This window comes from Saccoglossus kowalevskii, chromosome 11 (genome assembly GCF_978046115.1).
Source record: "Saccoglossus kowalevskii chromosome 11, keSacKowa6.1, whole genome shotgun sequence".
NCBI classification, from domain to species: Eukaryota; Metazoa; Hemichordata; class Enteropneusta; family Harrimaniidae; genus Saccoglossus; species Saccoglossus kowalevskii.
The window spans coordinates 5,865,000-5,883,856 of record NC_140651.1 but is presented as its reverse complement, the minus strand read 5'-3'; the positions used below and the strand labels follow the sequence as shown (position 1 = coordinate 5,883,856).

General features: G+C 37.4%; 2 protein-coding genes across 2 annotated transcripts; one reads left to right on the top strand and one right to left on the bottom strand.

The window, feature by feature from the left end:
- Positions 1 to 2,186: 2,186 nt before the first annotated feature.
- LOC144359471 (uncharacterized) lies at positions 2,187 to 5,437 on the top strand. Its single transcript, XM_078012662.2, has 2 exons — positions 2,187 to 2,702; positions 3,188 to 5,437. Exons 1-2 carry the CDS (start codon positions 2,255 to 2,257, stop codon positions 3,409 to 3,411), a joined length of 672 nt encoding a protein of 223 aa, XP_077868788.2. The 5' UTR covers positions 2,187 to 2,254; the 3' UTR covers positions 3,412 to 5,437.
- Positions 5,438 to 5,772: 335 nt separating this feature from the next.
- Positions 5,773 to 7,182, bottom strand: LOC100376987 (5'-nucleotidase-like). The gene is made up of 4 exons (XM_085505585.1): positions 7,129 to 7,182; positions 6,417 to 6,630; positions 6,133 to 6,318; positions 5,773 to 5,987 (listed from the first exon to the last, which is right to left on the bottom strand). The coding sequence occupies exons 1-4, from the start codon at positions 7,180 to 7,182 to the stop codon at positions 5,773 to 5,775; spliced, it is 669 nt and encodes a 222-aa protein (XP_085361711.1).
- Between the last annotated feature and the right edge of the window lie 11,675 nt (positions 7,183 to 18,857).

Here is an 18,857-nt window from a genome sequence, read left to right as displayed (position 1 = left end):
CGTTTCTCAATTTAGCATGAAGGTGATCCATAGTGTATTCATTTATGGGGTCATACTTTATAAGAGGATGATTACTCTAACCATTACTTTTTTCTTCTGCCCATGAATTCATATCCGCAAGAGTGATAGACATATCCCATTCATGATTTGGATTGTGACATTTATGAACTGTAGCCAAACATAAATTGCAGAAAAAACTGGTACTCTTTCTCTGCAAGACCAAACTTTTATACTTTTCATCTCCTTCCTGTTTTCTACAGTATTTCATCCCCTTTATACCATGTTGGGCAAATTTTTCAGTGCATGCCAGAACAGGAAGAATATCAACTTCTATCAGTGCATCACTTTCTGGGGCATTTATAATGGCAAATGGAATACGGCTTGCATCAGACTGTGGATTTGGATCTCTCCATACTTCATTACCATTATACTTTATCAGACGTATAGCACCACTGATGGCAAATACTTTGAAATTTTGGGACACTCCCTTGAAGTCTTGGAAAGTGTCGCCACCCTCACCTACAACTATTTCTGACTTCTGTCTCTCATTTTCATCATCAAGGTCATAATCCAATTTGTTTTCAGTCAATATGTTGAGGACACTTCTCCAAACCAGGCCTTCAATATCATGAACAAACCAGTCCTTTTTATTTTGAGAGGCAGTTTCTGACACCATATTGTGGAACCGTTTCAAATTATTTCTCAAAGTGGTTAATCTGGGAATTCTTGAAACATTTTCTTGTGTTCTCAGAGATTTCTCTGAACCATCATAGTCAGCTTCAGATAGACCGCCCCCTAGATGGATAAACATGTGTTCTGCTTCAGAATCATTCCATAATTTAGTGTCATCTGTAGTCTGATCTAATTTCTGGGAAGATGGTGCTGCTAATAAAGCCAATTTAGCAGAAGGAGGCAGAATATCTGATGTAATCGCTTCCTTGAAAAATGATACAGATAATACTGATTTGGCAAATGCTTTATCTTTATTTAATCGTAATTGCAAAGGGCACTCTCATCGAATCCAGACAACTTCTCACCTACTGCCTGGTGCTGATTTAAGATTTCACTGATGTAGGCTCGACTCCCAGTGGCTTTCTTAGAAATTGCTGATCTTTTCGTGCTAAATAGAACTGCAAGAGAGACTTCCAAATATTTCTTTGAATCATCCCATTCGTGACCCTTTAAACTTTCCAGCAAATTTCTCACCACTTGTCTTAATTGAGATGGCCCTTTTTGAATGATCAAATCGGAAAGTTGCCCTATTTCACTAGCAACGAGCGATCTCGCTTTCATCAGCTTAAATCTGTGAAAAGCACGGCGTGCTTGTCGTCATTCCCATAACGAATCAAATCATTCGACGCCATAGCATAAAATCGCCTACAAACCATTCGAAGTGAGCACATCGTTTTAACTTTCTCAAACTGTGAACTATCGTCATCACTGTCATTAAAAAACAACAAAACCCGAATATTCGAGTCAAAATCTCGGAAGAAAGATCAGAAAGCGAACGACCTTATGTGTCGACGACAACATCGGCGATCGACTGAGCGGCCAAACTTTCCTGCTTGACTCTTTTGGATGCTCTTGGCATGATTGTGTAGGAATTCGTAGAAATAAGTCCAGAAAATGTGATATTGGTACAATAAATTGCACGATAAGCACATGGAAAGCGAACCCGGAAACAACTCACGAGCTAAAAACTGCATTGTGTCAACACAGGTGGCGCTATTCAGCACAGATCGGTTGGTTTGCGGCGATCTGCATGTCAATGTAAAAACTGTTTTTGCGCAGAACGATGCCAGAATTTTCAGTTCTGAGTATAGCAATATGCGTTGGTACAGAACGTGTTGAATTCTGGGTAAAACCACGTACCGTGCAACATATCTACAAATAACCTCGCTCTCAAATAGGAGCTGAGAAAATACATATACTAGTATAGGGCGGAGTGGAAGTCGAGAGGTCAATCACTGATACTCAGACAGGCGGCTTTGTGCAAGGGGGATATTGCACAATACAGCGCGAAGTTGTGTAAGTTAAATTTTGTAAAATCGCCATTTCGAAAGTTTGTTTCACAACTTTCTTCTAGTTTAAGTAATATATCACACTATAGATAGAGCTGAGGACTACGTAAAGTGCGGTTACTACATTCACTGTTCGACATTAATCATGGCATCAGCTACGTCGAATACGACCACAAATACAACGAGTGACACGACACAGAGTTAAGAACTGCGTACCATATGTAGATTACACGATGGTCGCATCCAAGAAAGACAACGTACTTATACAGGAAATTCTGAGTGAATTTGGAGTTGCTGTGGTGACTGGGGTTTTCTCCAATACAGAATGTGACACATTAATGGACAGTATTCTACATGACTATGGGTGTCTGAGTGATGGTATCGATAGATTTAATCCAGAGACTTTTACTCAGAGAAGCCGCCACTCCTTTCCAATGATACGTGAAGGTCTTATACAGTGTATCAACAATGTATTCTCTGCTGTGTGGGCTGTTAGGAAAGACGAGAAAATTAGACGAATTTTTGAAAGTGCGTACACGGTGACTGAAAGCGAGGCTGGGGGGTTCATAGTAAGTGGTGACGGGATCAATTTAGATGCAAATACAAAACCAGACATCGGTTCAAAAGATTTGGATTGGCCGCACCTTGATCAGATTGACGGACATGCAAACTGTGTACAAGGTGAGACAGATTGATATAATATGCACAAAATTTCAACGGAGATAGATGTCTTTGATTGTCACACGTGCATTTTCCCGAAAGAAGTGTGTCCATTCTGCAATCCAAATTGTTTATGCCACACATTGATGCCTCCCTGAAATTTCCCGTGCTATTTTTTGCTTATTATATGACGAATCGATCATTCCTATTTCGCATACTATCAACTAGTTTGTGGATTACTGCCAAGTGTCACATTTAGAATGAAAATAATATTTCAATTTACTACAAACAATCCGCTCTCCTAAACGGGGAACACTGTGAGAACATATCAGCTTTTTACACATACATAAATACAAAAGTTGGACATTTATTGGAAAAGTAGCCATTATTCTTGGTGACATATCCGGACGAGATCGAGGCTTATATCGCAAGAATATCACCCTGTAACAAAATAATTTCCTAGATTTTACCACGGTTAATCCATGTCAATGTTGTTATTATCGCAGGTCAAGTGATCCTCGCTGACAGTACAGCTGCGTTCGTCTGTTCACAGAAGAGTCACAAATATTTCGAGGAAATAAAATCAATGCTGATAAAAAACGACAAGCGTATGAAAAAGAAACTGAGTTCTGACAAGGCAGAAGGATTTATGCAGATTTCCAAAGAAGTGGCTGACCCACTAAGACAAAAAATAGAACAAATTGGCGGTAAATGGCAAATTCCTGTTTAAACCACAAAAGGTAGTGTAATATTATGGTCATCTAAAACAGTCCACTCTAACAAAAGTGTCGCAACTGGTGGATATACACCATTGAATGACACAACTGAGATGGAGGCGGTGATAAGAAATAAACGATCACGTGTACCAGGTGTATGGAAAGGAAGAGGTGTACTGTATGTCTGTATGAGGCCGTATTCGGACTTGTCATTCCAGGACTGCGCAACCCGTTTTGCTGCTTTCGTTGAAAACATCAACACATCTCATTGGGGCAGTGTTAAAATGGAGAGCGTATCGGCAAGATCCTACTCCAAGAAAACGGAACAAGTGAAACGTCTGTACGGGAGTCCCGAAAATGCATTTTTCTGCTCACAACTGACACGACAACAATTGGACGATGATATGCTCACGTTGACCGGTGCAGATAAGTTGATACATGGGCCAAAAGACAACGAAAGAATCAAGGTTCAATTTAAGAGTAAATATTTGTCTTTAAAAGATGCAGAAATAGCAATTAATAAAATAGTTGCTATCTGGAATTGTGAAGATGAGGAGTTTGATAGGGCCAAATGGGAGGCGTGTATGTCATATTTAGAATAGCTTCCCAAATTTGCGTCTATTTAGTATGTTTGAATAATACGCTCGTACACATGCGTGTACGTGCCTCAGTTTTGTTGGAAATAAAACGTGTAACGTGTAAGTATTTTTTTACACAAATTACACAAAAATTTTCAAACTAATTATGTAGTAAACATAAATGAACTTACTATTTTTTTTATTTGAACCTGTCAAGTTGGTGCTTATACTTAAAGCGTGGCTCCGATATCCCAGGGATTGCCCCAGTGCGTCAAGGGAAATGTAATTTGCATGATGGTCCGCCTAGTTGTTTACTTGGCACACAGCTGTTATTATTTCAACCGAAGGTGTTAATTCCATAAGCTAACACCAAGCATTACTCTATTACTTTTTAAAGCAGTTTTATTACTTGCATCATAGATCTCCTTATTTAGTTCCGTGCTTGCAACGAAAACTGTGGTTTATTTGAATGACATACACATTATTCGTTTTCTTATTGTTTAAAGACTTGTAGTTACATTAGCAGCTGGATTCTCCGTCAAAAGTGACTGTCGCCTATGACCTATAATAACTGCCTAATATTTAGCCATATCACGACATCTATCAGCACGCATTTCTCGGACTAACTTTTTTATGTTGCTATCTAGATCACCACTGATCCACTGACTTATATGCCATCTCATTTGCTTATTCTGCATTTATGCAAATATTCTATATTTTTCAGGACTTATCGTATTGCGATATATTATCGCATTAGTTTACATTATATTATATATTTTGAGTATTTATCTTATGACAGTGTACGTTTGCACAAGTGATAAACACCTTGCGGAATGGCAACCACATTGTCCCCCGCACGTTCTGCATACTAATTCTAAACCACTGTTACTAGTTCCAGTGTCTAAACGTACGAGAATTCGTGCCAGTCAATGTAATAAGGTACAGTTTACTATGTGTTATTGCTTTATTCAGAAAAAAACACACCAAGAAACATATATTTTGTTTTCATTATAAATAACAATTACTATAACAACATATTCCATAGATTTTTCAGATGTCTGACTAGCTGGCGTAAATATCGCTTTTAAGATAATATATATCATTGTTGCCATAGCAACTTCACGTACGCACGTTTCACACGCCGTATTACTATTGTTTAGAATCAACAACTTGCATGTTTAGGGTGGAGATTGTAAATATATATAACATAAATTTGATAAATAGATTGTTTACTTATTGTATTTAGTAGTCCCAACTTTTAACCATGAGACAGATCCCTGGTAATCACGTGATCGTGCCAACGACTGCAGTGATTGGCTGATCGTATGTTTATTCTGTCACGCCTTATAATTTTTTATGAGAGTGTTTGTAACACTTCGTAATGGAGAACCAGATAAGTGGGCAGCGATGGATGACCTCAGCCGGCCATTTACATGAATAAAGCTAGACTATCTGTAATGAACTAATGTGTAATCCTTTGGGTCGAATCTCTACGTGTAAATGTTACCAGCTAAATGAGTCGCATTTTTGTACATCTGTTAATGTGGCGCCATGAGTTATAGCGATATTGTCGAATGCCTCTGATGTTAAAGCGCGGTGGTCGTCGCGCAGCGCGTGTTCGAATTTCATGTAAACAAACAATGTATTTTACACGCGTTGTATACGTCGCTATGAGTCCCATATCGAACAGAACGTGGCGCGACGACCACCGCCCTTAACTTCACTTGATTAGTAAACTCAAGTCTGAGCCAGAAGTATGCATTGTCGTGTGTCGTACGCGTTACGTATGAGGTAAAACTAAAACAACAAACCTTGCTCGACCGACGTATTCAGTAAGATAGGATTTCCAGACCATTTCACCACGTGACCATCCTCGTTGAACGTGACATTGAGATGACCCAAATATTTGCCCCATTTGTAATCAGTTACTAACAGAACTGGTGATTCCCGATCAATCATAACAACTGTTGGGTAAGGTCCTTCAACCTCGTTTTCGTCTTCGTATGGCGTACCTGTCGAAACGGACAACTTTCTTTACACGCATGCGTTTTACTTGGAAGTTGATTGTCTGCGAGATTGCAAATGTTATTTCTTAATATATTGTTATCTTGTTTTCAAATGTAATGTAATCGAATGAAGCTATGTACATCCTCTCACCTGTATAGAGAAACTTTTGTGGGCCACCGTACACTATCACATCAATATCGGGAACATTGTTGGCTATTTCGTCATGCAAGTCGTTTTCACCATATCCCACAGCTATAATTTTGTTAATGCCCCCAGCGACGAGATTTGTTACTTCCTCTCGCACTGCCTCCACTTCGGCGTCAAAAATCAAATTTCCTTTCAAAATAAAATTTAGTAATAAGACTATGCAATATGAGAGCAAACTTTCACGAACTTGTATTTTATAAAAAAAGTGAATCGTGAACGAGCTTCACCTGTTCGATATGTGTCAGGAATGCTGGCGTCACTGTATCCCACAATTCCTAGCTGCTCTCCTCCAGACTCGATGATAGTCGATGACACTATAAGAGTTTCAAAATCAGGCTCGTTCGTAGTATTGATATTGCTAGCCACTGCAGGGAAAGACATCTTCTCCAAAACTGGCAAAAGTCCTTCCGTACCGTACACAAAATCATATTCACCAAGACTCTGCAACAAATAGTACTACAGTATTGAAATGTCACCCGTCATATTAATACTATCATGTTATTTTACCCATGAGAGAAAGAAGAAGAGAATTCACTAATCCGACTTGAAATAAGTAACTGACCACTTTAATTTCTTTATTAAATATACCGTCCCTACTGGTGATAAATCACGATCATTCTCAAAACGCCTTGATAATATTTTATCTGTCCAAATTTAATTTAGACACATTTGTTCGGCTGAACGCATTTGGCTCGAGCGGAAATTCACGATGTTCGGCCCGACATATCATCTGCCCGAACATCGTTGGGTCGTTGAATCGAGTCGAACTTTACTTTAGAGATCTGTGATCATCTATTATGGCATCGCTGGTGTAGACCAGTTATCGTCAAACGCAAGCTCTTATACAAGTTTAACCAGAAAAATCTTAATTCTGGTATAAACAAATGTGGAAAAAGAAACAAGTGTGTCTGCTTTAAACGTCGCATTAGCCGATGTTACCTTTCTCCAGAATTGTCTCTGAGGTTTGTGCATAATACGGTTATAGTGCGTCATTTTGGGTTTTCAGATGTTCATCGATTTGTTTGATGTTGTGATGTAAATCCTATCACTACTGGTAGCTGGACGTATCTAAGGAAAGTTTCTTGATAATATCATTAGACTACTTATTTGTTAGTTTGGTATTCAATTTATAAGTATTATTTTTTCTTTCCTCTTAAGTGATAATTTTACGGTGGCGGATCCAGCAAAATGTATTGGGGGGGGGGGTCCAAGCTACGCTTAAGATATACGGACCGTAAATCGCAGAGAAGCTATGCGTAATCCAGATGATACGAATCGTCATGCGTTTGGGGAGAGGGACATGGTCCCCCCTGCCCCCCCTCTGGATCCGCCACTGTAATTTTATGAATGTTTGACAAACTATTCATTCAAGCCGTGGCTGGTTGGGAGGGGGGGGGGCAAATTTCATGGTTATTACTCTTGCTAAAGCGTGACAAGTCTTCATATTGCCAGTATAAATCGTATTATGTGGTTAATTAAAATATGACGAAATATTTCTTGTAATCTTTCAACTTACTGTACATACTATCGGGTCACTAACCAAATGTCTCAGTTATCATTTCAGTATCTATGATGGCTGAGTATATAAATATTATTTCCATGAATATTAGAGGTTTTGGAGATGGAAAGAAGAAGAGAAAAGTTCCTCGGTAACTAAAGAAAGGTCATTATAACATCGCTATGCTCTAAGAAACACATTCTGTACCACGAGTGGAGTTGGAGTGGCAGGATTTAACACCTGGTCACTGCATCTTCTCATATGGTACCTCATCCAGTAGAGGCGTATGTGTTATTATTAATATTCCGGATTATGTTATTCACAAAGTGAGAACTGATACTGAAGGCAGGATTATTATTATTATATCAATTGATATCTCTAATAAACCTTTTTTACTTATCAACAGTTTTGCCCTAAATTTGGAAGCCGCCCACTGTACCTTATTAAAACAAGTTTCAGTAATGCTATATGAATTTAAGGCGGAGCTAGATAGAGAAAATGTATGGGGTGGAGATCACAATTATACTTTAAACCCTTTATTAGACAGATCCGGAGGAAACCCTTCAACATGGACAAATTGGAAACAATTATTTGAAAATTTAATTTGCAATTTTGAACTGATAGATGTTTAGAGAATTAGAAATCCAGAAATGAAACGCTTTACATGGCGAAGGCTGCATCCAGTGCTTATTCAAAGTCGTCTTGACTATTTCTTAGTAAGCGACTCCCTTCAGATATCAGTGGATACTTGTGATATAATTCCAAATATTTTATATGACCATCCATCTATTCCCATCACTATTGGGGATAAAAGGGGCAATTTAGGTAATTCATAATGGAAATTCAACAATAGTCTTCTCCTGATTCCAGAGTATATGCAGCTTATCAAGGATAATTTAGAAAAAATGGGAATCAGAATATAACACATTAGTAATCAACCAAGCATCACCTGTAATGCCTATTGGTGAACGTCGCTAACTCTTTTGGAACATTTTCTGACATGTATTTTCTATACACGTAAGCATTGACTATCAATCATGGCGACAAATGCTAATGGTGATGACGTCAAGCCGATCTTCATGATTTTGAATGAAATCCATGACGGTAGGAAGGACGATTATATAACACAAGAAGAAGTGTACCTAGCCGCAACCGAAATAGTACCTGCTACGAACCTACGATGCATCCAATTTGCAAGAGGTATTTGTAGAATATACTTGAAAAGTTTAGCAGAAAGAGTAAAACTTGTAAGTAGTGGCTTTACAATCAGAGGTCAGCATGTTCAATTAAGAGAAAACAATCACTTTGTTAAGCGTTACAATGGCATCCGACTTACTGTGAAAGTATTACCATTCTCAGCTGACAATTCACTAATTGCGAGTGGTCTTTTAAAATACGGGTGTGAAATAGTCGGCATAGACAACGAGCTTCTACGTGTCAATGGTAAACTGACGGATTGCATGACAGGCAATCGCTTTGTATTTGTCAAGCCGGTAGGGAGACCCATTCCAAGATATGGTGTACGTATGGGAAAATTTACTACCAGTACATTTTATCGTGGTCAGAAGGAGGACTTAAATTTATTTAATCGAGCAACAAATCAAGCGATGCAGATGCTAGCAATAACGTAGACATCTCACCAACCAGCCCAAACCTACTACAGGATGACGGTAAAAACAAGTGCGATACCGAGTGCCAGTCAAATAATATGCAAGTTGAGATCGCCCGATTAGAAACTTTTATTGATGAAAAATACAAAGAATCCCAAACACCGTTGAAAGAAAACTTCAACTCGCAACAAAATGCCGGTGATATTGAAGACTCCAATAAAGAAAGCGATTCTACCCAAATCGATGGTGCTTCTCAAAAAAAAAAAAAGAAAGAAAAGGAAAACGCAACAAAGTAGCCGCGGAAGACAACGTGGAACATAACTCACAATCAGCAGAGCATAGTGAAATGCGTAGGTCTCGCTCCCTAGAGGACATTGCCCTACTACAGGTTGTTAGACAACAAACTCCAGTCGACACGACAAAGAAGAGAATGGTAACTCCACCAAGTCAAACGGACAGTAAGCGTTGGGATACTTGGGATGAACAGATAAGTGATACAGGCAGCTAGTTTTTCTTTTTATCTTTAAGAATATACTTTCTGCGTTAATTTCTCAGATTACTAATTAAATGAACGACAATTTAAAGATTATAACTCTTAATGTCAATGGACTTAGAGTTATTAACAAAATGCATGTTATCTTTAATTGGTTGGAAAAACAAAAAGCTGACGTCGTCCTGTTACAGGAAACGCATGCTAACAAAGCAATTGAATTGAAATATAAGGATTTATGGGGTGGATAGGCTTTTCATGCTTTTGGCACGACCCACAGCTGTGGGGTTGCTATTTTGCTTTCCACCAAGATAGATGTTAATGTAATTAAATGTAGAGCTGACTCAGTTGGCAGACGTTTACTGTTAAATTGTGAAATAAGTAAAAAAAAATATACCTTTGTATCTGTATATGCCCCCAAATGTATGTAAGGATAGGAATTCTTTCTTCGCAAATTTGACTGACTGGTTACGCCAGGAGGATATTTATGAGTTAGTTATAGGGGGCGATTTCAACTGTATAATGAATATTGATCTTGACAAAAGGGGAGGGCGTACTACTGGTGTATTGAATTCCAAAGCGGCAATAAGATCAATGTGTAGTTCCCTCAAGATTATAGATATATGGAGGAAAATTAACCCACTCGCAACAGAATTTACCTATCGACGAACAAATCCCCTAATTCTGACACGTCTAGATTGCTTCTTTACTCTAAAAGATACGTGTGATATAGTCCAACACTGTGTGATCAAACCTGCCATAATGACAGACCATAGAGCAGTTATTCTTACAATTCAGCAGCACCATGAGAAAAGGGGACCTTGAGTCTGGAGATTTAATATTAGTTTATTGAGCGATAATGATTATAAGGAAAAGGCTCGCAATGTCTTACAAAACTGTATAGCAAAATGCAGTAATGCCAATCTGCAAAGTCAGCTAACACTTGAATATTGCAAAATACAAATTCGTGAATTTACAGTGGGATATTCTAAAGAAAAATCAGCTAAATTAAAAGCTAAATTATCAAGTTTCGAAAAACAATTAAAATCACTAGAAAAGAAAATTAATAACACTATCGATACTGATATAATGAATGAGTATGAGAAAGTTAAGAATGACATTGAAATAATTTATCAGCACATAGCAGATGGTGCCAGAATTCGCTCGCGCGTAGATTCCTATGTCAAAGGTGAGAGGTCAATTCGTTATTTCCTCAACTTTGAACGACGTAATGGCGCTAAACACACAATTCTTAAATTAAAGTCAGGGAATTCTGAAGTTACTAAACAAAAAGAAATCTTGCACGAGATCCATCGGTATTATTCTGTGTTGTTCCCAACAACCAATATAAGTGATGACAAGATTGATTCTTATTTGACAGAAGTTAAACTAGAGTCTGCACTAACTGATGATGACAGAATCATATTGGATAAACCAATTTCCCTAGAGGAATGTAAAATGGCCGTACTTGCTATGGGGAAGGATAAAACTCCAGGCTGTGACGGGTTACCAGCCGAATTTTATTCGGAATTCTGGGATGTTATTGGGCAAACTGTATTTAACTCAATTAATGAAGGTCTAAAAACTGGAAAATTATCTGAATCACAAAACAGTGCAATTTTAAAGCTGTTGTATAAAAAGGGTGAGCACAGTAGTCTAGATAATTGGCGTCCAATTAGTTTGCTAAATACAGACTATAAGATACTTGCATCTGTCTAGACGTTTACAGCCTATTCTCGGACGTATCAATAATACAGATCAAACGGCATATATTAAAAATGGATTTATTGGCGAAAATGTCAGATTAATATACGATATAATTGCTTATACTGATATGAAAAACATTCCCGGGTCAATTTAATTTCTAGACTTTTGCAAAGCGTTCGATTCTGTGGAATGGAATTTTTTATTGAAAGTTATGCGTAAATTTGATTTTGGTAATAAATTTATTTCTTGTGTTAAAACAATTTATTCTGATTGTAAAGCATATATTATCAATAAAGGTTGGTTGTCAGCCAAACTACACCTAACACGTGGTATCAGACAATGCTGCCCTCTATCGGCCTTGTTATTTTTACTTGTTGTGGAAATTCTTGCTTGCAAAATTAGAGCGTCAACGGCGCTTTCGGGAATCACCTACAACTTGAAACTTTATTTAATAGGGAAATCCGCATTTGCCAAGTTGCAGATGATACAACACTTTTTGTTGCAAATGAAGACTCTATTACTAAGGCCATTGACATTGTAGTTAATTTTAGCAATGTTGCGGGTCCTAAACTAAATAATAGAAAAAGAGAAGGTCTCTGGGTCGGAAAGTGGAAAAAACGTCGGAAAAAAATTGGCAATATTAGTTGGCCGATTGAACCAATTAAATCGTTAGGTGTGTATTTTAGCACAAGTAAATCGGATACAACCAAACTTAATTTAGAAGGAAAATTAAAATCAATTGAAAACGTCCTTAATCTTTGGAATACTAGAAATTTAACTATCTATGGGAAGGTGGTGATTATTAAAACCATGGCTGCTGCTAAACTTACATTTGTGATGAATGTATGCACAATTCGTAACGAGTTCCTTATTAACCTTGATAGAATGTTTGCTAAGTTTATCTGGGGTTCCAAAATCGATCGCATTAAGCGTGGTACTATTATTGGTGAATACAACCAGGAGGGCTTGAATGCATTGGGCATTTTTTCACAATGCAAAGCTCTAAAAGCATTCTGGGTAAATCGTTTAACAGACGAGCCTGTTAATGTGAATGTACCGTCATAGAAACTAATCCCTTTATATTATTTATATAGGGATGGTATTGCTAAAGCAATCTTCAATATGATTTTCTCAAAACCAGGTGATTGTGGTTGCTTAAATTCGATACTTCCTTTCTACAAAGATGTGATCTTGTGTTGGCATGAATGTAAAGCAAGCACTATTACGAATGTATCAGACGCGCAAATTGCCCTTAATCAAATTATTTGGTGTAATCAAAATATTGTATGTAATGGGAAAACACTTTTCTTCCGTCACTAGCTGGAAGCTGGTTTGATCTATATAAAAGACGTGACCAGCCAATCAGGAAATATTAAAATTGAGAAAATGTTCACGAATTTGACAACCAAAGTAGACTGGTTAAGGGAAGTTTTTACTGTTTATAACGCTATTCCACTTAAATGGAAAATGCTAATTAAACAAGAACCCCAGTTATATCAAGCAACTAACCAGCAACAACAAACTGTTCATCTATTAGAAAATTACAATACATTAAAAAAATAACAATAAAACAGTATTACAAGACACTAGTTAAATAAAAGTTTATTGTACCTTGGGTAAATGAAATATCGGAAAAAAATACAAGCTAAATGTTTGTTGGGACAATGTATGGGTTGAAAGGACAATCAAAATTACCCAAGAGCGCAGATTATCAGCCTTTATGTACAAATTCCTGCAGTGCATTGTATTTTACCAAACAATGATAAACTGTTTAAATGGCAGAAGACAGACTGGAAACTATGTCGTATCTGTAATTACACAGAAACGCAATACCATATGTTTTGGGAATGTACACGTCTATGCAATTATTGGGCATGTGTGGGAGAGTTTATTAATAGCAATACTAACTATGCGATTTCTTTAACATTTGATGATCTTGTTGCTGGTGTATCAAACACAGACACACGTGTCAATCATATTATTGTAATTGCAATGTTCTCTATCTATAAATCATGGTATGTTTGCCAGAGCAAGTCTATAAGCACATTCAAACTTTTTAATTGTTTTTCATTATTTAAATCAGAACTCAAGTTTAGAATTAACATTGAACACGAAATTAATAAGCATAAAGCTAAATTAAAATGGGGAAGATTAGTTGAACTGGAATCCTCTCGCAAAAAAGTCTCTGTTGATTACAATGTAGCCACATTACTTACGCGAATAATGGGAAGGGAACTAAAGGTGCAAAATGATCATCTATTGGATGGTGCAGCCGTTCGTGCTAGTGCTGATTGGTATGAGATGGGAGAAAAAAAAATATTTTTTACGTCTTGAAAAACAAAATGCCAAAAAATCGCAAATCACTCAGCTATTTCATTCATCTGAAGAAATTATGACTGATGTAAAAGCAATTTAATTGGAAATATTTGACTTTTCTTCGAGTCTTTATAACTCAAGGGGTCTCTGTAACAATTCAAGTATTACTAAAAGCTTTTTGGCCAATAATGGTATTCCAATCAGAAAACTCGAGAGATTTGTGAGGGGGAAATTACAGCCCGAGGAGGGGGGCTTAATGCACTAAATAGCATGAACAAAAATAAAACTCCAGGCAATGATGGTCTGACCGTAAAATTTTCATCTAGCTTTTTGGCTCTTATTAGGACCCTATATGTAGTTAAATCACTAAATCTAAACGTCAAGAACACACTCTGGATAATTTAATCAATGAAGGTCAAACAGCATTTATTAAGAATAGGTCAATTGGTGACTGTGTTCGTGTCATTGAGAGAATTGTGGAATACACAAAGGATCATGAAAAATAAGGGTGATCCTAGCTATTGATTTCCAAAAAGCCTTTGATAGTCGTGAATAGGATTTTATGTTCAGTTGTCTACGAAAATTCAACTTTGGACCCTCTTTGTTATGTTGGGTACAGGCCTATTATTCAAATCCATCTAGTGTGTTAGAGGAATAGAGGACAGTCAACAGGTTATTTTTCCCTTTCTAGGGGAGTCAGACAGGGGGACACCCTATCACATATATTGTTTGTTCTGACTTTAGAGATACTTTTGATAAAGCTGCAATATGACAATGGAATCACAGGGGAATTACCTCACCCGATTTATGTCAGACCTCCGTGCTGCTGGGAACCTTTTAACTCTTCTTCAACAATTCTCACTTTTGTTAGGTTTAAAAATTAATTTTAATAAGACTGAAGCAATGTGGCTAGGAAATTGAAGGCAACGGAAAGATACTTGGGGTAAAATGACCTATGTCACCTATTAAGATTGTAGGTGTTTTCTTTTCTTACAACTCTACAGCTGCATGTCAGAAAAACTTAGTTGCTCCAACTAAAAGTCTTCAAATAGTTTTAAACTTCTGGACTATGCGTAACCTCACACTAATTGGTAAAATACAAATCATTAAATCTGTTGTTATACCTAAATTCTTTTATATGCTAAATCTGATTAATATTAATCAATCAATCTGATTTCAAAAAGATTAACTCAACAATATTCTTCTTTGTTGTTGAATAATTGCAACGTTTACACGACAGCATTTTATGGGAGCCCTACGACGGCGTCTTCACTGTTTAATTTCACAATCGTATCATCGGCTTTCTTGAGTAGTTGGGTCATCTTTCCTCGGTAGGCTGGGTGAGTTCCTCTGCTAGGCATGATCGTTTCCTAGGAATGTAGGAGTCGAATTATAGGATAAAGGCGACGATCGATTAAGTCGAGGAAAGAGACTTTATTCTACGATATAGACTACATGAATACTATACAGCTACTGCCTAATAAAGCGTGTGTTGAAAGTATACTTGTTACTGAGTAGCCAATCAACTATCTCAATGATAATTATCTCCAGTACATAACGTATCCCTTTGTGGTTTCCGCAGTTCAATCGTGGTTCCGATACGGCTCCAGCCAGCAAAAATGGCCGTGTATACGCGTTCGGCTCAAATAAACCCTCGGTATTGAACTTCGAGAGAGTTGGTCCCGCATGGCTCATATTTCTTCAATGTCAATTATAAATGACGGATGGAGGCCATAAGTATGATTAAACAACCTATATATGCTCCGGTTATGATAGCGTTGGATGCCCTCTTGCGATATGATAACGATGAATTACCACTCCCATTCCTCCGTGTGCATTTTAAATTGCGAATATGTTACATACAAGTTCTGTCTGATGTTTTTAGTTAACCGACCACCATACCCAGTGTTCGTAATGTATTCTGCATAACGGTATGACACTTGTTCATCACATTATGACTGGGAAATGTGGTATATTTAGAAAAATATATATCTATATGAACTTTGTCAAAGTCAATGTCATTAGTTTAATTATTATCTCTTTGACGTGTAATGGATTATCTATTTATAACACTATATTAAAATAGATATGTGAAATTTAGTGGGTTAGAAGTTCATTTAAAGCGCGGTGGTCTTCGCGCAGCGCGTGTTTGAATTTCATGTAAATAAACAATGTATTTTACACGCGTTGTATACATCACCATGAGTCCCATATCGAAAATGACGCGGCACGACGACTGCCGCCCTTTAAATAATAGTTATATTACTTAGTATACTTTACATTCAAGAGTATCTGATCAGTATTTATTTTTATTATTGTAAATAAATATCTCCACCCACCATAGCTGTGTAGTTCAGTCTGTTCATGAAATACGCCGTGGCATCCCCTCGAAATACTTGACTCCATTTTGTGCCAGTTGTAAAATCTCCGGCATCCACAAGTATGACGTTAGAAACAAGCTTGGTCACGTCTTCAATGGCAGTGTAGCGACGTGACACACCCCCGTAACAAGTACCCGCTACCATGTCTTCTATGTCGCACATCTTGCCACTTCTGTTGAACTCTTCAACATGTGCGTGGACGTCATTAGTGTGCAATATATGTAGCTCATATCCGTGCATATTTATGCATTGGGCGAGAAGAAAAGACATTATGAGGAGAGTCGATATATTGGCAGACATCTTGCAAGCTGTATGCTACACTGGTCTCTTGTCACTCAATAGCCTGACAAATTTAAATACCAATGATCATAAGTTTTTTTAGGTGAGCGTGCATCACCAAGGTCAAAGGTAAGACTAACATGGGATCTTTTGTTTACCATTCAGGGGCTGTGTACTCGGGTTTATTCTGTGTGTACTTGGATGATCTAATCTCGGCAGGTGTGTCTTGTTCTTCTCAGCGTTGTCATAATTTGAGCTAGCCAATATGTACATTTCTTTCATGTGGCTGGTTAATTTTAGTTACCGACAAAAGCACTGTCATCCATTGTCTTGCTCTTGGTCACGACTCGTCAATGACCATATCTTTTTGACACCAGTTTATAACTTGGCAAGTATGGATGCTGTACAATCGGCGAAATTGACCAGCAGATGAACAGCACAGAATAAGTTAATTTTTGAACAATCTTCTTCATTCCAACTTTGACCTCTGAAAAAAACATCCAATCAAGACACCTGCAGCAATTCACTGAAGGAAGTATTTGTTTTGGCACTGTCAATCATTTAAAAGGTTGTGAAATTCTTTATTTTCTATCTCTCTCAAGAACATGAGCTCTTTGATCCACTGTTACCACATACTAGTAGGTGTTATACTTGTGCCCAAATTTACACGTGTCGGCATCATACCATGAGATGGTTTCGGTTAGCCTCCTGACCACAAAGTGAAAACTTCGTTGATATCATCTACTATCGACCCACTAGACACATTAAACTTCCTAGGTTCATGACGGAGTTCATGAAGACTGGTATATAGCACTGGTTTGTAGCAGTATGAACTTCTGGAATTGGTCCATCTTCTAAAATTCTATGTAGAGAATCACGTTCATTAAGCAAATCTTTGTTTTGCGCTTGATCCTTGACTTCGTTTCCTAGTGCTCTGATCTTGTTCTCTACTCGATAATTAAGATATAAAGGCAGCGATGGTCTTCTGATTTTGGCGTTTTTCGAGAAGACATTAATTCGGACCATTTTGCCTGGTTTTCTCTCACTTTAATTGACTTTAATTTACTTAATCTCATCTTGGCTCACTCCAACTTTCTGGCTGATTTATACTCAACATAATGTGACGTTTTTCGAAACTTAATGGTGCCTGTTGTTATGGTTATATTGTTTTCAAGTTATATATTTTTTTCAGAGTGGCTCCAGACACTTCTCAGTCTGGTCAATGACCATAGAAACAGCCAACTCATCCATCAACCTCTCCACAGGAGGTTTTCTTTTACTAGAACTAGGAAACACAAACTGTGAATTTTCCCATGCTGTTGATAAGCAAGCAGGATTATGAAATTATTACCTATAAACAGAACTCTGACATCTATTCGCCAGTAAGCCAGCCTATGTTAAAAATCAGAACACACAGCAAAACAAGTTCGATTATAATTATATAAAAACATAAAGCTGGAAAAACATTCAGATTCACAGTTAGTTAACCATTAGATTAATAAGGTTTGTGCATTAATATAATTCGTGATAGTGCTATGATAAGGCTTGTATGCCAGTACTGTTTATAGTGAGTATCATTACTGCATTGTTCTTTATAGCTCTTGTGAACGGATGTTATCAATTGTATAGCTTGAGAGAACAAATGCTATAATAAGTTAAACTTAATTCATGGTATTATCGCCTCCTGTGGGTAAGTGACGTGTGGGAGTGTGTGTATGCCCTATATGGTATATGGTGTTGATAGTGATTGCTGCTCAGGTATTTCCTATAAAGCGATACACTGAGCTAGTTTTATCAGTGTGAACAGCGTCGCCAACGATGGCATTTGTCGCTTGTCAATCGTGATAGTTCAGCAACAGAAGAAGACTCCTAGTGAAGAAGTTTACTCAACCCAGCCTTACCCACAGCTCGAAATTGATTTTTAGCTCCGCTGTCGACTTTGTCGAGCGGAGCTTATCATATGAGTGATTGTCCGTCGTCGTCCGTCGTCCGTGTCAATGTTTTATATTTTCGACTTCTTCTTGAAAACTACAAGCCTGAATGCTTTGATACTTGGTGTATATTTACCTTGGATAGACCTCTCTTAGGTTTGTTCATTTCATGTTGATATCTTCAATTCTCTAATTTTGGTGAATATTTTTGTCATTTTTGGTAGAAAGTGATATTTTCGACTTGTTAAAAACCAAAAGTTCAATTGCTTTGATATTACATATATAGATACTACATGTAGACCTTCTCAGATTTGTTCATTTCGTGACGATATCTTCAATTCTCTAATTTTGGTGAATATTTTTGTCATTTTTGGTAAAAAGTGATATTTTCGACTTCTTGTTAAAAACTGTAAGTCCGATTGCTTTGATACTATACATATTGTTCATTTTCTAATG

What these genes read in the sequence shown, in the direction of transcription:
- LOC144359471 (XM_078012662.2), top strand. Translation starts at nt 2,255, where the DNA reads ATGGTCGCATCCAAGAAAGACAACGTACTTATACAGGAAATTCTGAGT. An exon ending in ACATGCAAACTGTGTACAAG is followed by an intron (nt 2,703 to 3,187) that starts GTGAGACAGATT and finishes TTATTATCGCAG; the next exon opens with GTCAAGTGATCCTCGCTGAC.
- LOC100376987 (XM_085505585.1), bottom strand. Translation starts at nt 7,182, where the DNA reads ATGACGCACTATAACCGTATTATGCACAAACCTCAGAGACAATTCTGG. An exon ending in TCCTGACACATATCGAACAG is followed by an intron (nt 6,319 to 6,416) that starts GTGAAGCTCGTT and finishes TTATTTTGAAAG; the next exon opens with GAAATTTGATTTTTGACGCC. An exon ending in ACAAAAGTTTCTCTATACAG is followed by an intron (nt 5,988 to 6,132) that starts GTGAGAGGATGT and finishes CCGTTTCGACAG; the next exon opens with GTACGCCATACGAAGACGAA.